The sequence below is a fragment of the Eulemur rufifrons genome, chromosome 4 (genome assembly GCF_041146395.1).
Source record: "Eulemur rufifrons isolate Redbay chromosome 4, OSU_ERuf_1, whole genome shotgun sequence".
Lineage (NCBI taxonomy): Eukaryota > Metazoa > Chordata > Mammalia > Primates > Lemuridae > Eulemur > Eulemur rufifrons.
In genome coordinates, this window is record NC_090986.1 from 723,391 (window position 1) to 748,397 (window position 25,007).

At 40.9% G+C, this 25,007-nt stretch overlaps 1 protein-coding gene across 2 annotated transcripts; it reads right to left on the reverse strand.

Annotated features, from left to right (window-relative positions):
- Positions 1-606: 606 nt before the first annotated feature.
- PGBD2 (piggyBac transposable element derived 2) lies at positions 607-24,530 on the reverse strand. 2 transcript variants are annotated; one of them, XM_069466970.1, is made up of 4 exons: positions 24,410-24,530; positions 23,303-23,468; positions 4,936-4,999; positions 607-2,491 (listed from the first exon to the last, which is right to left on the reverse strand). In XM_069466970.1, exons 3-4 carry the CDS (start codon positions 4,950-4,952, stop codon positions 730-732), a joined length of 1,779 nt encoding a protein of 592 aa, XP_069323071.1. In that variant the 5' UTR covers positions 4,953-4,999; positions 23,303-23,468; positions 24,410-24,530; the 3' UTR covers positions 607-729. The 2 variants fall into 2 exon arrangements, with proteins under 2 accessions (XP_069323071.1, XP_069323072.1); XM_069466971.1 differs by lacking the exons at positions 23,303-23,468; positions 24,410-24,530 and adding an exon at positions 9,764-9,817.
- Between the last annotated feature and the right edge of the window lie 477 nt (positions 24,531-25,007).

Sequence of the window (25,007 nt, forward strand, 5' to 3'; positions counted from 1 at the left end):
AGCTTTTCCAACATAAAAATGTTTCCTTGTTTCAATACGTTCCTCCTAAGTTCAGGAATTTATAAAGGTGGAATTTAAATCAATGGGGAAATACATATAATTTTTAATAAATTATGCTGACCATCCATTGGGGGAAAAATAGATCTTACCTCATATTATTTATAAAAATGGATTCCAGATGGATATACATATATTAGGAAAATATTTTTATCAAGAAAATATGAACTCTGCAACTTTAGCCCTCTGAAAAATACAAGACAGATTATCTGTCCCTGGAAGGTGTGATAAATATGATTAAGAAATCCATATTGATATAATATTTATACACTATTGCCTGTATCTTAGATTATAAACCATGGCATGTAATGGCAACATCTTTTTATCGTTAATGCAAGTTTTTCTTTGATTATTCCTACTAAGACTCAAACATACACCAAAGAAAGATTTTTATTTTAATAAAAAGGGGTCCATCAGCTTAAATAATAACAGTATAACAAAGATCTGCAAATATTTAAGATTACTAATATAAACATTGATTTCTGTTACATGTAGGCATAATAGAACGCCACAAAAAAAGATAACTGCAATGAGAGTAGGGAGAAAACAAAACCAAGTCATCAGGAATTCAGGTCTTTTTTCCAACACAAATAAAACAAAAGTGGTCCAACTGCTATATGTAATTAGCCGTAAATATCCCATTATAAAAGCAAACAAGCACGCCTCACGACGTCACCGGATATGGTACTCCCTGAAGCACTTGGCATGGACGCCCTTCTGGCACTTCTCACACCGGGTGTTGGTCTGGGAGTGGCAGAGGGCGCACCGGGTCCTCTTGTCCTGGTGGACGATCCAGTGCCCGATCATATCAAAGCGGCTCTCAGTTTCCAGCCGCCTGCTTCGCCTCCCTTGCGAGGAAGTGTCAGCATTGCTCTCCAGATACACGCAGGCAACGTATCTCCGAAAGGCGAGGAGGTCCACCTGGGCATCTTGGCAGCAGATCCTGTGCAGCTGCCAGGCGTTGTTCAGGGCTGCGTCGATAACGTAGCCGATGAAGCTCGAGTACCACTTCATGCCTCGGATCTTCACCTTGTACTTGGCAATATTCTGGTCCATCCGGCCAACACCCCTCACCTTCTCCTGATACAGCTTCACCAGCGATGGCTGATGGACCTGGGTCCGCGTTTTAGTTGCTCCTGACTGACGGCTGGTCAGCCTCACTGGCTCTATGCCCACAGCATTGGAGCAGATGTTGACCACACTGCTGTCATGCCAGCGGCACACAATGATCTCTTCACTCTCATCAACTTTATAATCGAATGAACCCCTCTTCATTTTTTTCAGTTCCTTGGGATCTTTGAGAGGACATCGCTCAGTCCTATACTCACGAACAGTTCCTGTGGCCTTTACCCCCTTTTTCCTCAAAATGGACATCAGTTTGACACTGGTAAAAACCTTGTCAAAAAATATGTGGTATGGCAGAAAACCACGCTCCTGAAGCGCGTCGACGAATTTTATTACCATAGTGCCTCCCAGATCCAAGCTCCTGTCTGGCTTGGTGAACAGTGTGCCCTGTGAGGGCTCAAACCACACCAAGTAGCCTCGGCTGGTGGTCCCACACCAGATCTTACAGCCCAGCCGCACAGGCTTTCCTGCATGCAGCCGCTTAGAGCCCCGGTGCCCGAAGTACTCACACATGGATTCACCGAAGCTGTAGAACTCTTCCAAGGGTGCATGCTTCTGGAAATTGCAGTTCATCCGAACTATGAGAGGCCTGACCTTGGCAAACCTATCACTTTCATCAAGTTTGTTGTTATCTGCAAAATGCAGATACGAGAAGATTAATTCAAATCTGTCCCTTCTAATTGCATCAGCCACAAGATGGTGATGTGAGTCAGGAGAGGTTTCCCAAAACATTCTCCTCCTTGGATAGGAGATGTACCCACTTAAAATCAAAATGCCCAAAACACACTTCAATTCCTGGGCTGTGAGACTCAGGTTGACATTTTTCTGCCAAGCGTAACGATTGGTTTCACTAACAATGAAATTAATTGTTCCTTCATCAAAAAACAACTCAAAGAGGCCCACAGGACTCAGTTCCTGGCTTTTGAGGTCCTCGATATGAGGATCTGATGCTGTCCAACTGCCAAAATCCGGTCGAATATCTCTTTTGGTCCAAACGCGCTGAGGTTTTACTACGGTCTTTAGCCTCTTCTTGGCCGGCTGCAGCGCCAGGTCGTCATTGTCCTCCCCGGCGCCAGACTCCTCAGACAGGACTGAAGCATGCAGCACGCTGCCAGGCAGGTGAGCACCTTGCTGGCCATCTTCGTCACCCGAGTCCTCGTCAGTGAACTCCCCCGAGGCATTGTCAGGAGGTGCGATGAAAATCTCCTCTCTGCTGTGGCTAGACTCCTCCTCCTCCAGAGCATTCAGAACCTCAAGCAGCTTCGCAGGCTTCATCTTTGGGTGGGGGCCCCTCCCGGCGGTGACATCTCTGCAACAACCGGACACAGGGTCAGCAGGAAGCCGCGCCAGAAAGCCAACGCTCCAGCAGGAGAGGGCGATGCCACCACCGAAAGCACCTTTGTTTGAACAGCCTCACATATCTGGCACCACCAGGCACAGCACCAACTGAGTGAATTTTCCAGATAAACACAGATCATACTTTTAAGTGCAGAGTATTTACTGATGGGAAGCAGTCTGAGGAGGCATTACCTCATGCCTTTCCTTCTTAATTAAATAACATGTTTTGAGTAGAGGATCCCTTCAGGTGATGAATCTGGGTGCTGCTGTCACCACCCAGGTAATAGGAAGTGCAGTGGGAAGCCCTGGTCAGCAGGAGTGACACCCACTGCCATGCCCTCAGACTCAGTGGCCCCAGCAGCATTGCTATGACACTTCTCTTACTAATCTCTTCCTTTACTCTTATTTATTTGACAAACAGAAGTTTCCCTCACTTCCCAAATTCCCGAACTCTTCCTACTTGAAATCTCACTACCTGAATTCAAGAACTTAGCAGATGAGCATTTTCAGAGGGCTCCCTTGTGGATACCTTACTGCATGCTAACTGCAATTCAGAAGCCAAGAAGATTTGAAAAACATGGAAATTCCTGCCATTCTAACTCTCACCCTGTGGGCACAGGAACCAAATGGATGGCGAGAGGTACAGATGCTCCTTGACTTACAATGGGGTTACACCCCAACAAGCCCATTACAAGTTGAAAATATCGTTAAGTCAAAAAATGCACTTAATACCTACTCAACATCATAGCTTAGCCTAGCCTACCTAAAATGTGCTCACAATACTTACTTTAGCATACAGTTGAGCAAAATCATCTAACACAAAGCCTATTTTATAATAATGCATTGAATATGTTATGCAATTTCCTGAATACTATACTGAAAGTGAAAAACAGAATGGTTGTATGTGGGTACTCAAAGTACGGTTTCTACTGAATGTGTAGCACTTTCATGCCATCGTAAGTCAAACCACGGTAAGTCAGGAACTGTCTGTGCTTGTATTTAACGAGCACCAGTGGTGAGCAGGCACTGCCCAGGGGCTGGCGGTGGGCAGACTCCACTCGCAACCTGCACAGCACTTTAATTCTAACTAGAGGAGACAGATGACAGATCAACAAACAAGTAGCTATGCAGGACAGTGTCAGGTAGCGATGAGTACCAACTTGGATAAGGGACTGAGAATGCAATAAACGGGTACAGCTAGGGATGCTACTCTAGACAGCATGGTGAGGGAAGGCTGAGGAAGACAGGGAGGGGGCCTGAAGGAGGTGAGAGAGTGAGCCCTGCAGACAGCTGGAGACAGGATGTCCCAAGCAGAGAGAAAGAACTACAGGTGCACGGCCCTGAAGCTGAAGGCCCTCAGCATCTGCAGAACAAGGAAGCCGGTGAGGCTGAAGGTGGAGTGAGGACAGACAGCAAAGAGGTGGGGGGGGGGGGGGGAGGCAGGCCCCACAGGACCCCAGCGGCCCTGGCCAGGACTTCCAGTGGTGTTCAGCTGTCATGGGAAGCCCCAGGGATGATAGAACAGGGCAGTGAGGAGCCATATCTAGGCTGAAGCACATCACTCTGGCTAGGAGAATGGAGCCTGGGCACAGATGCCCATTTGCTGTCCCGTGCCCTTCTCCACGTCCCAACCCTCATGTAAAGACCCTCCACCCAAAAGAAAGTAAGAAAAATTTACTGCAGAGGCTACTTCAGTGCACACTTGCCCATGGACTTTGGAGTTCAGGTTGCATTAGAGATTCACCCCAACCTCACTTCCTGGACACTGACTCCACCAGCCCGCATGCTGACCTTCAGGGACATGGGGTCTTCACACATCTGAACTGCGCATGGGTCACGAGGAGAGATCAGCTTGAAGGGAGAGGAAACCCAAAGCCCTTCCTATGAGCCTTGGACTGAGACAGATTCTCGGGGGACAGCAGCCATCTTCACACCTTCCCTGCCCTGGCCTCATCCTCTTCATAGGCGCAGACCCGGGCCTGCCAGGCCAGGGGCCCTGCCAGTCTTAGTGCTTGAGCTCCCGCTCACCCTGAGACCCTCAAACAACTTCTGCACATGACTATTCAAATCCTGGGTGCAGGAAAGCCTGCAGGGGACTCTGGTACCCCAGGGGCGACTGTCTGGTGTCTTCATCTTGAAAGATGAAGAAAGTGAAGTCATGTTTTTATTAATATATTAAGTATAGCCATTGTGTGACATGACCACGCCCATACCACACACAACTCCCTGTCAGCTCCATCTCTTCTGCCTTCTTCTCCCACCTCTCTTCTCTCCTTTCCTCCGTTATGCTTCCTGGACACCACCTGTTTAGTGAGGCCAGCAGCACTGAGGCCTAAAAATGTCACGAACTTGGCCTTTCAAAAACATAGGGGACCAAATACTTCCATAAAGCATTTTGCCAAATGACACTCCTACCTTGAAGTTGAAGCCATGATGCACTGGGAAGACAAGGCTGTCTCTACTCACAGAGTCTAAGAATCTGTAAGACAATCAAAGTCAATTTTTAAAAATCAGATTAAAAAGGCAATAGGATCTTCTCTACCATTTAAGGAAAAAACATCTCCAGGTCAAGTTTCACTACCTTAGGGGTGTTTGGTCTACTAGTTAGTCAGAGGGGAAAAAAGTAAGTTTCCCTATCTCACAACTCACACCAAAATACATTCTAAAGCAAGGTTTCTTGCTGTCAGAACTATTGACATTTGGGATTAGATGACTCTTTGCTGGTAGGAGGGTCTGTGCATTATGGGATGTTGAATAGCATACTAGCTTTCACCTACTAGATGCCAGTCGAACACCCTGTCCTCCTAGTTGTAAAACCAAAAATGTCTCAGACATTGCCAACTGTCCCCTGGGGGGCAAAATCACCCCTGCTTGCCAACTACACTCTAGATCAGTGCTGCCAACAGAACTTTCTGTGATGACAAAAATGTTCTGTGTCAGTGTTGTCCAATATGGCAGCCACAAGCCACGTGTGGCTATTGACCACATGAAGTATGGCTAGGGTGACTGAGAAACTTAATTTTTAATTTTATGTAAGTTTAATTTAAATAGTCACATGTAGTTACTGTATTAGACAGCACAGTGCACTTCTAAATATATTAAAAACCAATTGTGAAAAAGCAAAACTGTTAAAGTATATTAATAACCAGAGAATAAGGAAGCCTTTCTTAAAGAAAATGCAAAAAAACTTAAAGGCAAATGAATAAGTTTAATTTCCTCAAACTTCCAACAAATCTGTAGTAGGTGGCCTCTAAGATTTCCATCCTTCTGATATCCATACCCTTGTGCAATCCTCTCGCCTTGAACAGAATGGACCTAACAAACAGAATATGGCCAAAGTAATGGAATGTCTCTTCTAAGACTAGGCTACAAAGAGACTTGGGCTTCTACCTTGCTTCTTTCCTTCTTTATCTTTCTTTCGTTCATCCAGAGGGAAGCCGATGACCATGCTCTGAGCCGTCCTAGGGAAAAAGGTCCATGGAGCAAAAAACTGAGTGAGTTCTCTCGCCGACAGCCAGAGGGAACTGATGTCCTCAGTTCAACAACACACAACACATCAAATCCTGAGGAACACTCCCCCAGTGAGCCTTCAGATGAGACCACAGACTCAATGACAGCTTCCCTGACACCTCATGAGAGACACTGTGCCACAGGAACTCAGCTAAGCCATATTTGGATTCCTGACCCACTAGAACTGAGATAATCAATGTCGTTTTTAAGCTTCTGAGTTGTGGGGTAATTTGTTATGCAGCAACAGACAACTAATACAATAGCTATATAGCAAAGCACCAAAAACAAAGGCCAAAGCCACAGCCTGTCAGAAAATATTCACGATGCATATAACCAGCAAAGAACCACTATCCAGAATATATAAAGAATTCCTACAAAACGATGAGAAAAGGACAAACACCACACTGGAAAAAACATGCAAAAGATGTGAAAGGGGAATTCACACAAATGGAAACCTAAATGGTCAATGAACATTTGAAGAGAAATCAAAAAATGCAGATTAAAATCACAGTAACCAGCCATCTCATGTCCATTAGATTTATGGAAATGCATGTCTGCCAATACCAAGGGCTATGAGCAATTTGGAAACCCAGCAAACTCAATATGAGCAAACACATCAACCCAGACAACCGTCTTCTGGCTACACAGCCCAGAGAAACACTCACAAGAAGACGTGCATGAGGAAGTCTGCCGCAGCACTGTTCATAATAGCAAAACATCAGAAAAACCAAAAAGACTACCAAGTGAGAAATGAATATAACCGTATTACATAGGACTTAAAAAGAATGAACTACAGGATACAGATCTCGAAAAGAACACAATGAAACAAAACAATGAAACAAAGTTGCAGAGAGAAAAATGTAGAACTACACTTACATAGCTTAAAATATCCACAAACAATTCCATGTGTTGTTTATGGATACTGTGCAAGCAGTATAGGAGTAGAAAGCCAGGACCGGAAAGATACATATTAGCTCATTTCCTGAAGGGGTAACCACAGGTTGAGAGAGGGAAACTGGACCAGGGTAGGAGAAGATGGAATGGGGTGAGGGGAGGTCAACTAGCTATTATTTCTTTCTTAAAAATCTGAATCAAATATGGCAAAATGTGTTAAGATTTCTCATATCTGGGAGGTGAGACATGCATGTTGAGTACATTTTTCTGTATATTTTGCTTGAAATATTTTGGAGTAAAGATATTGGAAGCTTTCTTAGCAAGTGACATCTGAGAACTCAACTGTTGGGTACTGTCTGAAGTGTTTCTACAAGCGTTAACTCATTTAATTCCCTCCATGACCTCTCGTGATAGGTAATAACCCCCATTTTACCGTCAAGAAAACTGAGGCATGGAAAGAAGTGATTTCGCCCAGGGATGCAGAATAAAATCACAGTAGGCTTAGGTGTTAGTATCTAAGGGCATCTACTTAGTTTTCCAGGAAGATTAGACTACTACACTTGAATAATTTAAATAAATAGAAAATCAGTCACCTTGACCCTGTCAATATACTGACAATATGCAGTTATATTGGGGAAAAACAGGAAGCATCCCTGTTTACCCACAGAGCTCACAGAAATTGAACTCACTGTTGGTGGCAAGTGCTACGGGGGCAGAGGGATTTGCACATGCACACAATGATGGTGGGAGCTTCAGCAAGGATTCAGGCTATAGGAATACCCCAGCACCTCAGAGACTCCATAGCCATATTTTCAAAATGGTGATGACTAATAGCGAAGCACCTGGATAGCTGTTCAGGTTAATTCCTCCTTTTAAGACACTAAACTTCCTGCATTTTAATTTGTCTGGACAACTCACCCTGGGCCACCTTTGCAACAGCAAGAAGGGACTAGCAACCCCTCCCTACACACCTCCAGTGGTTTTCCTGCCCAGGGTCATCCTCCCCATGCTAAACAGCCTTCCCTGTCTCCCTGCTGCACCCAGAACTCTGGCAGTTAGCAGAAAGAGGGAGTACAGCACCCAGAAGGTGCTTTGGAATTTGTTGGAGAAGAGAGCTGGTTATCACAATGGGAAAGGGGAGGAGAGGGGCTCAACTCTCCTGCAATGTGTGGGTCAGTCCTGCAAGCCAGGCCTGTCTCACACTCTCACAACGTCTACCGGTCCTGCCAAAACTTACCTGTGATTACTTGACTTGAACTTAGAACCAAACTCAGATTTATGGCAATATAAATATAAAACATCTTTTACACAATTTTAAGACAGCATAGTAAACATACAACTAGTAGAGAAAATGAAAAGATGACGATTTGTCATCAGAACTTTACTAATGCTTACTCACCATTTTGGAAAATTATGTCACCAACAATATCAATGTTTGTGGTATGAGTCATCAGTATAACACATGCAGGTCCTTTTGCATCTGTAGCTGTCACATTCATGATAACTTCATGGATGTATTAACATATGCATATAGAATCCTTACATCAAAATACCAAATACAAAGAACAAGTGTCAATGCTATTCAATTAAATATGGCCTTACCTGCCTAAAATGCATTTGAATGAATGCACAGTTCCCGCCTCACTCCACCTATTGAAACCCCACCGGGCCCTGCAGTCTCAGCTCAGTCACACTATCTCCACCCAGCCCCCACTGACTGGGCCAAGCCCCCTCTGTCAGCCACCCAGAGCACCCTCTTCACAGGCCAGTCTCCCTCACGTTGTGTTTATGAGACCATTCCATGATTGCCATCTGCTCCAGTCTGGGTCTGCTCTCCACTGTATACCCAAAGCACAATCACAGGGTGGCTGGATCTGGTCATACACAGTGCTCACTCACAGGGGCTAGTGACACAAGAGCTTGCCAACTGCCCTCAGCAGGGGCCTTGAAAAGTTTTCTTTCTATGAGAATCCAAAGCCTTCCCTTGAAGTCTAAAATAAAACCCTCAGCATCACCTTCTTAATCTTCCCCAGCTCTGTTTCCTAATCTTCTCTAATACAAGTCAGACCATTACCAGGTCTCCAGGCCTCTCTCTGTCTGCTCTTCCATCCCCCAGCTAATCCCCTTCCAGGCAGGCATAATCCCCTTCCAGGCAGGCATCACCCAAGGGCCACTTGCCCCCATTCTTAAGACTTGACTACAGAGACCAAGGCCTTGAGTATAAAAATACTCTCAGTAAAGCAGCTCCTCAAGTTCCTTTTCTCCCATAATAAGAACACTAATACCTCTAGCCTCTTCTCCACCCACCAGGGGAAGGGATGCTCAGTGGACTGCTCTCCAGGCCAACCAACAGCTCCCAAACCTTAAGACATGTAGACAGTGATAAAGTGAAAGCAAAATGTGACCAGGAATGAAGAGAGTTAGGAGTTTCCTGGTACCCTACACACGCAATGTGGCCCAAATGACTCCAGCATCAACTAGTTGTCCTAATAACCTGCAGATACAATCTCAATGGTGTGTGGCCAGAGTCCTCACCAAAGGGCCAATCCATAGATTCCCTGTGCTCTCCCAGGGCGGTTTTAAAGCCAACTACTCCATGAACCACTGTCAGGCAAGTTCACTGAATGATCTACCCACAAACTCAAAAATAAACTATGCTCAGCAAATTCTGACTTCATCTGGCCCTTTGCAGCCAATTCTAAGAGTTCTGCATACATCAGGGAATCTCTTTGGCTCCAGCTTACCACTTAGCCCCCTTAGCCCTCCAGAAAAGACGATGGATGTTTTTCCCTCCTGATGCTATTTTCATCTTCCTCTCCCCAACTACTCAATTTCTCACCTTGTCCCTGAGGTTCACTCTCTAGCTCCCTTGGTCAGGCAGTAACGGCGGCTGTCATGCCCTCTGCAGTGGGTCCTGGGCTAAGTTCTGCAAACATAGAGGACAAGAGAACATGTAGTTCCTGCCATTAGTAAGCTCCACTTCTCTGGCCCCGCAATCCTGCCTTGAGGTAGCTCTCAGGAGTAAGGAGAAGTAGAAAATGCACCCATCAAATGAGGTACTTGAATTCCATTTCTAGCAGTATGGCAGACCACATATCCTGAATAACTATCCTAATGAAAACTTAAAGAAGTAGATAAATTTAAAATATCTCACTGAACTAAAGGACATGAAAATATGGAATCTCATTGAGTCAAAAATCAAAATTAATCTGGAAGCGCAAAGCAGCTAATGAGTCCTTTAGCTAACTTTCACCCCGAGGAGCTCTCATGAACCCTGGTGACTACCAAGCCTCCTATTCTGAACATGGAGTACAAAGACTAGAGGAAAGACAGGCCTGCACAAAGGGCCACCAAAGGGCTGCACCCTGGAGAATAGGATGAATGAAAAGTAACCCCACTATGAAGAAGAGGCCAGAAAGTAAACATGCCTGATTTAACCTACCTACCACTGGATAGAAGTGGAGAGTGGGGGTGGGGGGGAGGAATCCCCTAAGAGTTTGTAACCAAGAAGGTTTATGAGGCCAAAAAATTTTACCCAAAGAGCCCTTCATTAGTAGTGCATCCCCAGGGACTGATGGAGCCAGACAAAACTTCTCTGGAGAAATATATCACCAACAGAGACTTCAAAGAACTCCACTGATAACAGATCCAAAGAACACAAATTCACAATCTGAAAAAAAAGTCACAAAATAAACAAGGGAATGAGCAGTAGGAATGGGAGGCAGCAGAAACAATGGGCAGCATAATCAGACCCACAGACTACAGATACTGTGATTATCAGAAACAATATAAAATAAGTATGTGTAATATGTTGCATGAAACAATTTTAACAAGAAACATGAAATTTAAAAAGAAAAAAAGGCCAAGCACAATTAAAAAGAACCAAATACAACAAACAGGAATAAAAACTATATAACAACAAATTAAAAAGTCATAAACAGGGAGTGACTTAGGCAAAATGGAAGACTAGAAAGTTATAAGCTCTTGTTCCCCCACAGAAACACTGAAAAAATGACCAGAGTTATCTGAAGCAACTTTATAGCAGCTCTGAATACAGTCAAAGGTTTACAGCAACCAAGCAAACAATCAATAAAAAGTCAACAATAGGAAAACAATAAAAAGGTTTTGTGGTATTTTTTTTCTTACCCTTGATCTACCTCCTCCTTGGTGCAGTAACAATCATGGTCTTGAGCAGGCAGAAAGCCCAGTTCCCAGTTCTGCCCTCAAGCCAGTAGAAGCACAGCAACCTTTATTTGCAAATTATAATGTGCACCTATTCTTACTTGTCTGGGGGATAACTGAAGGACAGATGCAAGGTGCTAGTCTTCTGTTTTGCATAACTGAGAATGCAGGCGGGAAAATGACAGGCACTACTCATAAAAGCTACAAGACAAAATATAAACCCACAAATGCATAAAGTAAGAAATTATAGATGGAGACATAAAATAAGACCATCTAAGGCCCAAAGAAGCTGGGGTGAGATTATTTGAGAAATTAGGCAATTCAAAAGCAGCCACATACACGTGAAAAAGTTAGAAAGCCACATGCAAGCCCAGGCAAGACATATGCTCAGAAAACTCCAGAAAAGACTTTAAACTTTCACCTTGGGTTAATCCCTAGAATCAGAGTACAACCAGCTATGTGGTAAAGGAGTTTCCCAACACAGAGCCAATCTGCAAAGACTGGGAAAGGTGACTATTCTCATTTTTTGGATTTTGATTTTTTTGTGTGTTTGTTTTAGCCCCTTGCATTCAAGGACATCTATGTCAAAATATTAGCTGAACATAAGCTACAGAAACAGAGACTTCAGTGATCAGACATGACAAAAAATAAGAGTTTGCAAAAATAGTTTGAAAAGGTTTCAACAAACTGGACACCTACAGCCTTCAGCAACTGAAAAAAGTAAAAACACCCTGCAAACCCTGGGGAAGAGGGAGAATCTAATTTCTACAGTTACCATAAGAGAAAAATGCTCAATTTAAAAAAAAAAAAAATCACAAATCAAAATTTAAAAAAATAAAGACAAATAAAATCACAAGCCATACAAAGAAACAAACAACAACAACAAAAAAAACATGGCTGATTCAAAGAAACAAAATAAAATGACAGAACTGACCCTGAGGAAACCCAGTCATCACACTTACCAAACAAAGGCTTTAAAAAAACTGGTCACAAATATGCTGAAAGAGTTAAGGGAAAAAGGGAAAACATGGAAAAATAACTAAAGAAAAACAGAAAAATGGTACATGCACAAAGCTGAAATGAAAAATTCACAGAGGAATTCAACATAGAGCAGGTTCAGTAAACTTGAACATAGGATGATTGATATTATTGACTCTGAGAAACACAAAAATGAATGAAGAAAAGTGAACAGAACCTAAGACATTTGTGGGACACCCTCAAGTGACCAACTTACACATTTTGGGAGTCCCAGAGGGGAAGAGTGAGAGAAAAGAAAAGAAAGATTATTTGAAAAATAGTGGCAAAGAAGTTTGCAAATTTGAGGGAAGACATAGATCTACAAATCCAAGAAGCTCACCAAACTTGAATTACGACAAACCCGAGACTCTCATCAAGAAATATTACAATCAAACTGTCAAAAGACAAAGGAAATTTTGAAAAAAAGCAATAAAGAAGCAACATGTCATATACAAATAATCTGAAATAAGACTGTCAGCAGATTTCTCATCAGAAACATTGGAAGCTAGAATGCCATGGGATGGTATCTTTAAAGTGATAAAAGAGAAAAAAAACTGTCAACTGAAAATTATATATTCGGCAAGTTTCCTTCAAAAATAATGGGAGAAATTAAGATGTTCCTGGACAAGTAAAATATGATGGAGTTCATTATCACTAGACTTGCCATTAAAAAAATGCTAAAGGGCATCCTTCAAGTTGGAATGAAAGGATGCTGGACAGTAACTTGAAGCCATGCAAAAATACAAAGTTCTCCAATAAAAGTAAATACATAAACTAATACAAAATATATTATTATAATTTTGGATTATAATTCTACTTTCTATTTTCTATAGAATTTAAAACACAAAAGTAGAAAATACAATAGAAAGATGTAATTTGTGAAATCGGTAACATAAAAGGGGCAGAGTTTTGTAAGAGAAAAGTTTTTATACATGAAATAAAGTTGATGTCACTACAAATTAGATAGTTATATTAGGATATTCTATGTAATCCCACTTGTAACCACAAAAATATCTAAAAATATATATACCAAAAGAATGAGAAGATCAAAATATGTCACTAAAAAAAAAATCAACTAAGCACAAAAGAAGTCAGTAATGGAGGAAATGAGAGACAAGAAAGCTACAAGACATAAGAAAACAAATAGCAAAGTGGCAGAAATAAGTCTTTCCTTATCAATAATTACTTTAAATGTAAATGGATTAAACTACCTAATCAAATAAAAGGAAATCCTGTCATTTGCAAAAAGGTGGATGAATCCGAATAATATGCTAAGTGAAATAAGCTAGATATAAACAAATACTATATGATCTCACTTACATATGGAATCTAAAAACATGGCACTCATAGAACAGTGATTGCCAGGGGCCGGGGGTAGGGGAAAGAGAGACATGTTGGTCACAGGATATAAATGTTCAGTCATAAGATGAATGAGTTCTGGGGATATAATGTACAGCTTGGGTGGTGATGGGTGTTATTAATAATTTAATTTGATTGGGTAGTCTTACATAATGTATATACACATCAAGTCATCATGGTGTATACTTTGAATATATTCAATCTTTGTCAATTAAATATTTTTAAATTTTTAAAAAAAATCTTTTAATTAAAAAAAACTAATCAAATGGCAGAGATTAGGGTGGTGAGATCGGCAAGATGTTAGACTGGGAAGCTCCAGGCCTTTATTCCCCCACAAAGATGCTGAGTTAACAACAATATACAGATCAGAATACCTTTGTTGAGAACTCCAAAAACCAGTTGAGAAGGTGCAGCACTCAGGTCAACAAAAAGCCAAGAAGGTATGCCATCAACAGGCACAGGAAAGTCTGTGGCATTTGCATGCCAATGGCCCTCTCCCAGCTTGGTGTACTGGGGAGGAAACTGTACTGGGGCTCCTCCCTTGGAACATAAACAAAAGCGTGGACCACATGTCCAGCATTCTGGCCTGTCTCGGACTGCCTGAGAGACTGGTTTCTGTCTTGCCTGACTTGAAACACTGACAGGAATGATGGCATGGTTTAGAAGCTGCTGAAAACAGAAGCGAGCACCATGGCACACTGCAGGCAGATGCTGGGGGAGCAAAAGATTACAGGCTCCTGATAAGAAACAGGGACAAGTGGCTTACGGAAACTGAGGCAGTTAAAAGTATATGCACAAGCCCAGAGAAGACACATCACTCTGAAGAGGGTTGAAAGGTCTAAGAGCCCATAGCTAGGCTGCTTGGTGAAGTTCTCATAAATAAAGCCAGCATGGAAAGACTAGGAGAGGTGGGCTGTTTTTTCACAAATGTCAACAAAAAGTCACAAGGCATACAAAGAAAGTGATAAACATGATGCAATCAAAGGAATAAAATAAAACTCTAGAACTTGACCCTCAGAACTGATCACTATCAATGAACATGGGAGTGTAGAAAAAAATAATAAAATAAAATAAGAATTCATCTCTAAACTTCTTGACAAAGAATTCAAAACATCTTAAAGATGTTCAATGAGCTAAGACAGAACATGCATAGACAGGTAAATGAAATCAGGAACTAAATGAAAATCAGTAAATCATGAACAAAATGAGAATATCAACAAAGAAACAGAAACTATAAAAAAAAAACAACCAGAAATTCTGCTGCTGTAAAATACAATTATTGAGCTAGTGCTGCCCTGATACCAAAGCCAGACAAAGACATTAGAAGAAAAGAAAAAAATAATAATAATTTAAAGAAAAGAAAAACTAAAGACCAATATTCCTGATGAATATTGATGTAAAAATTCTCAAAATACTGAATTCGATAGCACATTAAAAGGATTATACACCACAATAAAATGGGATTTACTCCTGGAATGCAGGATGGTTTGACATGCAAAAATCAATCAATATAATACACCACACTAACAAGATGAAGGATAAAAACCACATGATCAGCTGATGTAGAAAAAGCATTTGACAAGATTCAACATCTTTTCACAATAAAAAAACATTCTACCAACTAGGAATAGAAAGAAACTACCTCAACGTAATAAAGGCCATATGAAAAAAAATCACAGCTAACATCAGACTCAACAGGGAAGCACTAAAAGCCTTTCCTTTGAGAACAGGAGTGAGCCATGCATGTCCATTCTTATCACTTCTATTTAACATAGTATTGGGAGGCTCACTCAGCGTAATTATTGGTGAAAAGAATTAAGAGCTATCCAAATTGGAAAGCAGTAAGTACAATTATCTCTGTTCACATATTACTCTAAAGATTCTATAAATAACTGCTAGAAATAATAAATGAATTCAGCAGAGCTGTGGGATACAAACTGAACACACAAAAATCAGTTATATTTCTATGCAATCAATAACCCAAAAAGAAAATTAAGAAACCAATTCCATTTACAATAGTATCAAAAAGAAAAAATACTTAGGAATAAACCTAACCAAGGAGGTAAAAGAGTTGTAAACTGAAAACTACAAAATATTGCTGAAAGAAATTAAAGAAGACACAAATAAATGAAAACCCACTCCATGTTCATGGATTAGAAGATGTTATGTTGTTAAGATGTCAATACCACCCAGTGATCTATAGATTCAATGCAATCCTTATCAAATTCCCAATGGCATTATTTGCAGAAACAGAAAAATCCATCCTAAAATTCATACGAAATTATCAAGAGACCCCAAACAGCCAAACTACAGTCTATGAGCCACATAACAATGTTTCGGTCAACAAAGGACCATACAGACAATGCTGGTCCTATAACATTATAATGGAGCTACAATATTCTTATTGCCTAGCAACTTCCCAGCCACAATCAATGTCTTAAAGCAGCATATTACTCACATGTCTGTGGTAATGCTGGTGTAAACAAACCTACTGTCCTTCTAGTCATATAAAAGTATAGCACATACAATACCTGATAATGATAATAAATGACTATGTTCTACATTGTTATTTTAGAATGTACTCCTTCTACTTATCAAAAAAAAAAAAAAAAAAGGTAATGGCAAAACAACCTCAGGCAGGTCCTTCAGAATGTATTCCAGAAGGCACCATGCATGTTATTGCCCCCGAAGAGCTTCCAGTGAAACAAGACATAGTAGTGGAACACAGTGATACTGATGACCGCAACCCTATGTAGGCCTAGGCTAACGTGTGTGCTTGTGTCTTAGTTTTTAACAAAAAAGCTTAAAATGTAAAAACTAATAAATTTTTAAATAGAAAAGAGCTTACAGAATAAAGATATAAAGAAAGAAAAAATACTTTTGTACAACTGTACAATGTCTTGGTATTTTAAGCTAAGTGTAATTACAAGAGTCAAAAAGTTAAAAAAAATTAAAAACTTCATAAAGAGGTTACGGCAAGCCAGGGTTAGTTCAGCGGTGCCCCAACCTGTTTGGCATCAGGGACTGGTTTCATGGAAGATAATTTTTCCACAGACAGGATCGGGGGTGGAAATGGGACAGGAGGCAGAGTTCAGACGGTGATTTGAGAAATGGGGAGCGGCTGTAAACACAGATGAAGCTTCGCTTACTCATCGCCACTCACCTGCTGTGCGGCCCGGTTCCTAACAGGCCACGGACGGGGACCAGTCCACAGCTCAGGGGTTGGCAACCACAGGGTTAGTTTACGATTGAAGAAAAATATTAATAGTTTTTATAAATCTAGCATAGCCTACGTGTACAGTGTTTATGAAGTCTACAGCAGTGTACAGTGATGTCCTAGGCCTTCACAGTCACTCACTTCTCACCCAGAACAACTTCCACTCAGTCCTGCCAGCTCTATTAATGGTAAGTGCCCTATATAGGTGCACTATTTTTTGTTTTATTCTGCATTTTTACTGTACCTTTCCTGTGTTTAGATACAAATATTTAAACTTTTTTATTTTTTTTTTGAGACAGAGTCTCACCCTGTTGCCCAGGCTAGAGTGAGTGCCATGGCGTCAGCCTAGCTCACAGCAATCTCAAACTCCTGAGCTCAAGCGATCCTCCTGTCTCAGCCTCCCGAGTAGCTGGGACTACAGGCATGCACCACCATGCCCGGCTAATTTTTTCTATATATATTTTTAGCTGTCCATATAATTTCTTTCTATTTTTAGTAGAGATGGGGTCTTGCTCTTGCTCAGGCTGGTCTCGAACTCCTGAGCTCAAATGATCCGGCCACCTCGGCCTCCCAGAGTGCTAGGATTACAGGCGTGAGCCACCGCGCCCGGCCACAAATATTTAAACTTTAGATATGTTCAGAGACACAAATATACACCGTTGTGTTACCACTGCTTACAGCATTCAATACAGTAACATGCTGAACAGGTTCGTAACCTAGGACCAACAGGCTATCCCACATAGCCTAACTACGTAGTAGGCTATACCATCTAGGTTGGTGAAGTATGCTCTACAATGTTCACACAATGACAAAATTGCCTAACAATGCATTTCTCCAATGTTATTCCCATGATTAAGCCACAAATGACTATATTTTGAAAAAGAATAAGTTTAAGGACTCACTCACACTTCCTAATTTCAAAACATGTAACAGTGCTACAGAAATCAAAATAGCGTGATACGGGTACAAAAACAGACCAGTAAGTCCAGGCGTGGTGGCTCACGCCTGTAATCCTAGCACTCTGAGAGGCCAAGGCGGGTGGATCGTTTGAGCTGAGGAGTTCGAGACTAGCCTAAGCAAGAGCGAGACCCCATCTCTACTAAAAATAGAAAGAAATTATCTGGACAACTAAAAATATACATAGAAAAAATTAGCCGGGCATGTTGGTGCAGGCCTGTAGTCCCAGCTACTCAGGAGGCTGAGGTAGGAGGATTGCTTGAGCCCAGGAATTTGAGGTTGCTGTGAGCTAGGCTGACGCCACGGCAGTCACTCTAGCGCAGGCAACAGAGTAAGACTCTGTCTCAAAAAAAGAAAAAAACAGACCAATAGAATAGAAAGCCCAAAAATAAACCCTCACGTACATGGTCAAGTAATCTTCAAAAAGTGTTCCAAGACCATTCAATGGGGAAAAGATAGTCTCTTCAAAAAATGGTGTGTGGACGACTGGGTATCCACATGCAAAAGAATGAAGCTGGACCTGTACTTTTCACTATATACAAAAATCGACTCAAAGCAGGCCAGATACAGTGTCACACCTGTAATCTCAGCCCTTTGGGAGGCCAAGGCCAGAGGATCATCTGACACCAGGAGTTCAAGAACAGCCAAGGTAACACTGCAAGACCTCATTTCTACAAAAAATAAAAAATAAATTAGCCAGGTGTGGTCACACATAACCTGTAGTCCAGCTACTCAGGAGGCTGAGGCAGGAGGATTGCTTAAGCCCAGGATTTCAAGGTTACAGTGAGCTATGATCATTGCCACTACACTCCAGCCTTGGTGTCAGAGTGAGATCCTGTCTCAAAAAAAAAAATAATAATTCAAAATGGATCAGAGACCTGTATGTGAGAGATAAAACTATAAAACTCTTAGAAGAAAACATGAGAGAAAAGCTCCATGATGTTAGATTTGGCAAAGATTTCTTGCCTGTTGACACCAAAAGCACAGGCAACAAAAGCAAAAATAGACAAATTAGACTACATCAAACTTAAAAACTTTCCTACATCAAAGGACACAATAACAGAGAGAAAAGACAACCTATGAAATAGGAGAAAATATTTGTAAATCATGTATTTGATAAGAGGTTAATATCCCAAATCTATAAAGAACTCCTACAACTTAACAACAAAAAATAACTCACTTATAATACGGGCAAAGGATCTGAATAGTCACTTCTCCAAAAAAGATAAACAAATGATCAAGAAACATGTGAAAAGACGTTCAGCATCATTAATCATTCAGGAAATACAAATAGAAATCATGAGATAGTGCATTATACCCATTAGGATGGTCACTATCCAAAAAAACAAAACAAACAAACAAAAAAACCACAAACAGAAAATGGCAAGCATCAGTGAAGATGTACAGAAACTGAAACCCTTGGGCACTATTGACAAGATGATAAAATGGTCCATCCACTATGGAAAAAGGTATGGCAATTCCTCAAAAAATTAAAAGAATTATCATGTACAAATCAGCAATCCCACTTCTGGGCATATAACCAAGAGAAGTGAAAACAGGAACTCAAAGAGCTGTCCACCCATTTTCAAGGTAGCACTATTCACAATAACCAGGAGGCAGAAGCAACTCAAGTGCCAACTGATGGATGAATGGAATCAATATGGAATCAAAATGGAATATTAGACTTAAAAAGGAAGGAAATCCTGTCACATGCTACAACACAGATAAATTTTGAGAACATTCTATTAATGAAATAAGCCAACTAAAAAAAAAAATAAAACTGCATGATTCCACATATAAGAAGTCAAGTAATCAAATTCATAGAAATAAAAAGTAGAATGCTGGTTAACAGAAGCTGGGAGGAGGAGGAAGTGAGAAGTTGATGTTTAATGGGCATAGCTGCAGTTTCACAAGATCAAGAAGTTCTGGAGAGTAGCTGGGCATGGTGGCTCAAGCCTGTAATCCCCAGTGATTTGGGAGGCTGAGGTGGAAGGATCCCTTAAGGTCAGGAGTTCAAGACCAGCTTGGGCAACACAGCAAAACCTCGCCTCTAAAAATATTTTAGAAAATTAGCCAGGCATGGTAGCACATATGCCTGTAGTCCCAGCTACTCAGGAGGCTGAGACAGGAGGATCACCTGAGTCCCCCAGGAGTTTGAGGCTACAGTGAGCTATGATCTACGATAGGGCCACCGCACTCTGGCCTGGGTGACAGAGTGACAACCTGTCTCTCAGGAAAATAAAAAGTTCTGGAGATTGGCTGCATGATAATGTGAATATATTTAATACGACTGAATTGTACACTTAAATGGTTAAGATGATAAATTGTATGAGTTTTTTTACCTTAAGTAAAAACTGTAAAATAAAGCAAAATAAAACAAAAACAGAAGCATTATCAGAAAAAAAGGTCACTTTACAAGAGAAAAAATTTGACTAATCAGGAAAATATAATATAAACTTGTGTGCAATATACAAAATAGAGTAAAAATTAATAGAAAATAGAATTAACAGAAATTAAGAGAAAAATGACAAATCAATCATAACAGAGATTTCAACCCCTCTTTCAATTACTGATCATCAAACCAACAAAATTACTGACTTGAACAGCAGAATTGATATTCTGATCTATTCTAAATAAACTGAGAGACACACCAAGTTTGCAGAAAGACACATACAAACATGTTAATACTCTCCAAAATGTAGGTTCAATGAATATGGGTTCAATGTAATATCAATGAATTGTTTTTTCTGTTTTTCATGTGTAGAATTTGACAAACTGATTCTATGATATGAAAGCACCAGGGACCAAGAACCGCTATGACACCCCTGAAGGAAAGGACAGGGGCGGGGAGCTGCCCTTACTGGCACAGAGACATTATTCTAAAGTGGAAGTAATTAAGACAGAACAGTACTGGTGTGGACATAGGCACATAGACAATTTAGACAGACATAAGAGAAAGCCTAGAGATAAACCAAAGATGCATAGACACATGGATTTATGACAAAGTGGACATTATATCACCAACGACAAGTTGAACAAGTAACAAATGGTCTTGTAACAACTGGTTATTCATAGAAAAAATAAATTGGATCCTTACTTCAAAACATACAGAAAAATTAATTCTAGGTAGATGAAAAGCAGGATGTAAAAGACCAAACCACAAATCTTTTAGAAGATAATATGCAAGAATATCTTTATAAATTCAAGGTAGAGAAGGATATTTTAAACAAGATACAAAAAAGCATTAACCATGAAGAAAATGACTGATACCACATTTAAATCAAGAACTTTTCTGTTTATCAGAAAAAAGTCAAAAACAAGAGATATTATCTACAACAAACATAAAGGATTTGTATCTAGGATACGTAAAAAAATCTAGGATGTAAAAGATAAAATAAAACAAAATCCCAGGAACCACTAAGAGAAAGCCAAATATTAATAACACAATAGGAGAATGGCAGCAAACATGAAAATATGTTCAATCTCATTATTATTCAAGAAATGAAAATTAAAACCACAATAAGGTATCATTTCACATATACCAAGGTGGCAAAAATTTTAAATGCAGGTATCGAGTGTTGGAGCAGAGAATGAGCAACGCAAGAGGCCACATATGAAAGGAGTGCAAACACTGTAGCAGCAGTTGTCTTCTAAAGTTGAGCATGCACAAACCCAATCACCCAGCAATCCATTCCAAGTGCTTCCCCTAAACCAGGAGTTCTCAACTGCAGCAGTGGCATCTGGGGGGTGGGACAGCAAGGAGGGGAGGTTGTAAGGATATGAGTCTGTCCTGTGCATTTCAGGATGTTTGGCAGCATGTCTGATCTCGACACACTAGATGCCAGTAGCACCCTACCTCTCAGTTATGACAACCAAAAGTGTCTCCCTTCCTCCCACCTCCATCTCCTCCCCTCACCGCTCCTGAGAACCACTGCTCTAGAGGAATTACTATACCTGTGTACCAGGAGACCCTGACAAAAATGCTCACTGCAATCGTGTTTACTCATAAGTAGCAGAAAACTAAAGACAGCCCAAATGGCCATCCGTAGAATGGATGTAACGGAATACAACAGAGAAAGTGAATGAAGAGCTTCAGCCACACCTGCCATGAATGAATCTCAAAAACGCATTGTACAAAAAAACAGAAAACTTCCTTTATGAGTTCATTTGATAAGGGCCAAAAAGTTAAGCAAAACTGAAAATATGTTATCTGAAGATACATACAGATACATAATAAAACTATAAAGAAAATCAAAGAAATGATTAAAAGGAACTTCAGGATAGTAGTTACCTCTGCAGAAAAAAGATACAATTGTGAAATTAATTAACGATGGATAAAACGCTTAAGCCTAAGGCAGGAAAGTATACGAATTCTAGAAGAAAATGTTGGAAAAACTCTTACAGATATCAGCATAGGCAAAGAATATATGAAGAAGACCACAAAGGCAATCACAGCAACAACAAAAATAAATAAATGGGACCTGATCTAATTAAAAAGCTTCTGCACAGTGAAGAAAACAATCAATAGAGCAAACAGACAACCTATAGAATGTGAGAAAATATTTGCATGCTATATATCCAATAAGGGCTGATAACCACAATCTACAAAGAACTCAAGCAAATCATCAAGAAAAAAATCAAACAGCCCCATTAAAAACTGGGCAAGACATGAGCAGAAACTTTTCAAAAGAAGATACACTAATGGCCAAAAAACACATGAAAACAATGCTCAACATGGCTAATCATCAAGGAAATGCAAATCAAAACCACAATGAGATATCACCTAACTCCAGTAAGAATGGCTTGTATCAAAAAGTCCCAAAAAAACGGATGCTAGCCAGGATGCAGAGAGAAAGGTACACTTACACACTCTCGGTGGGACTGCAAACTAGTTACAACCTCTACGGAACATAGTATGGAGATACCTCAAAGAACTAAAAGTAAACTTATCATTTGATCCAGCAATCCTACTACCAGGTATTTACCCAAAGGAAAAAAAAAAAATTATGAAAAAGACACTTGCACTCAAATGTTTACAGCAGCACAATTCACAATTGCAAAGATGTGGAATCAACCCAAGTGCCCATCAATACATGAGTGGATTAATAAAATGTGGTATTTGTATACTACAGAGCACTACCTAGCCATTAAAAAAAAAATGATGATGATCTGGTATCTTTGTAACAACCTGGATGGAACTGGAGGCCATTCTTCTTAGTGAAGTATCACAAGAATGGAAAAACAAACACCGTATCTACTCAGTACTAAATTGGAACTAATTGATCAACACTTAGGTGCCCATATGGAAGTAAAATTCAAGGGAAATAAATAGGGGGGAAGGGGAAGGAGGGGATGGGTAAATTCACACCTAATGGGTACAATGCACACTAACGGACTGAAGGGAACACTTATAAATGACTTAAACTGTACAAAACCAAATTAGGTAACCAAAATGTATGTACCCCCATAAAATTCCGAAATAAAAAAAATATATATGCAATTGTGGCAGACATACAGAGGCACCTAAGGTTTTGATAAGAAGGTTCTATTTCTTAAACTGAGTATGATATTCAGAGTTGCTTCATAATTATTTAAACCATTCCTGTGCATTTTATATATTTTGGTATGCATGTTTTACATACTCACATAACACACACACAGGCACAAGGGCACTTGCAAAGAAACACCTTAGCAAATATTCTCCAGCTGACCCCGTCAGGGCCTAATGGGAAGATTGCTGCTCTGCAGTGATGAAGGAGTCACAGGCAAAAGACATTCATCTGTGGTGATCCAGAGCACACATCTTGCACAGCTGGAAGAAAATTAGAACAGTCATCTCCCCTCTCAACAGTCTGTACCTTTATGAAGAAACTCCTCATGGAATCCTTGTAAAATTATATACCTGAATTTTCTCAAAGCCCAGCCAGCCTGTATCCCAACTTCTGCACAAAGGGTCTCTGATCACTACCTCTGGTCAGCTTGATGTCACACTTCCTCTATGCCTTGTGAGAAAAGCTCATCACCTGACTAGACTGTAAGCTCCAGGAATCATAGACACAAGTCTTCACAAGTGCCCTCAGTGAATCCAGCTATGTGACCATGGTGTCCATGGGGTTCCAGCCTCCCTTCTGTTCTGATCTTCCTTGGCACTAACATAGGCTTGCTGCAGGCAGATGCCAGGTGTGTGAGGTGTGGGAGAAAGACCTTGGTCCTTCAACCTCCCCCAACCCCCATTCACAAATCAGTAGCCCAGTAAAAATGTGGAATATAGAGCCACCAGTGACAAGCTGTGTGACTTTAGCAAGTCACTTACCTTCTCTGTGCGTCTCCTTACCAGTAAAATGGGATTATCATGGGACCTACCCTCATTAGTTAACAGTGAGAGTCAATATGTGTAGAGCACACACAATAGGCCTGACTTCACAAGTGTTAGCTATCATTTCAAATCCACAACCCCTCACTCACAATCCCAAAAGCCAAAAATGCTTGGAAAATGGAACTTTTTTTTTTCCAAAACTCTGCAACAAACTCTTTGGCAGCAAAATCTGAACCGATCTAAGGCTCTTTATAGTCTCTAATTCTATTAATACTTACTACAGATATCCATACATTTTGCTGTAGAAATTCTGTGTTTGATTAAGGGGTGTTTCAGAATGACTCTGATGAAATTCAGATATTCTGACTTCTTCCCCATGTCCAGCCAGGTTTGGGTCAGGGAGCCTGACCCGTGTTACCACTTCACAGTTGCTCTACCTGTCAGCAGCTCATCACCGTTTCCTCTTCTGTGCCTTAGGCTGGTTCCATCCACTTGCCAAGATCCAGACTGACAGCCTCCAACTGGTCATTCTGGCACCAGACTGTCCTGAGGGCCTGCAGAGAACCTTCCAGGGTCACACAACAATTAGGCTCTGAAATAAAATTGAGGCCCATTCACAGCCTGGTTCCCAGCCTTGACTGGTCCCACCTCAGCTCAGGCCACCCCATCCCCTGCAATGTCCTTCTCCATCCAGCAAGCTTCCAATTACAGGTTCCCCTATCACAGCTTTCACCAAGATAGACTGAAATGATCCATCTTCAAGTCGACCCCACCTTTGTATTCCCATAAGCCACTTGGCTCCTGGTGTACAGAAGACACTCCCTCAATAAATACTTGCTGAACCAAACTATTCGTGCCACTGAGCAAACAGACACATTCCAGGGTACTTCATCCACCTCAACCTGCAGCAGGTCTTCACTTGTTAGCTTCAAGACAGCTATGTTAATAAGAACTAGAAACTCTTAAAATGTGATTGACCCTAGCCAAAATTTATACCTAAAAGATCCTCTGAAACCATGCATGGGAAATGTCTGT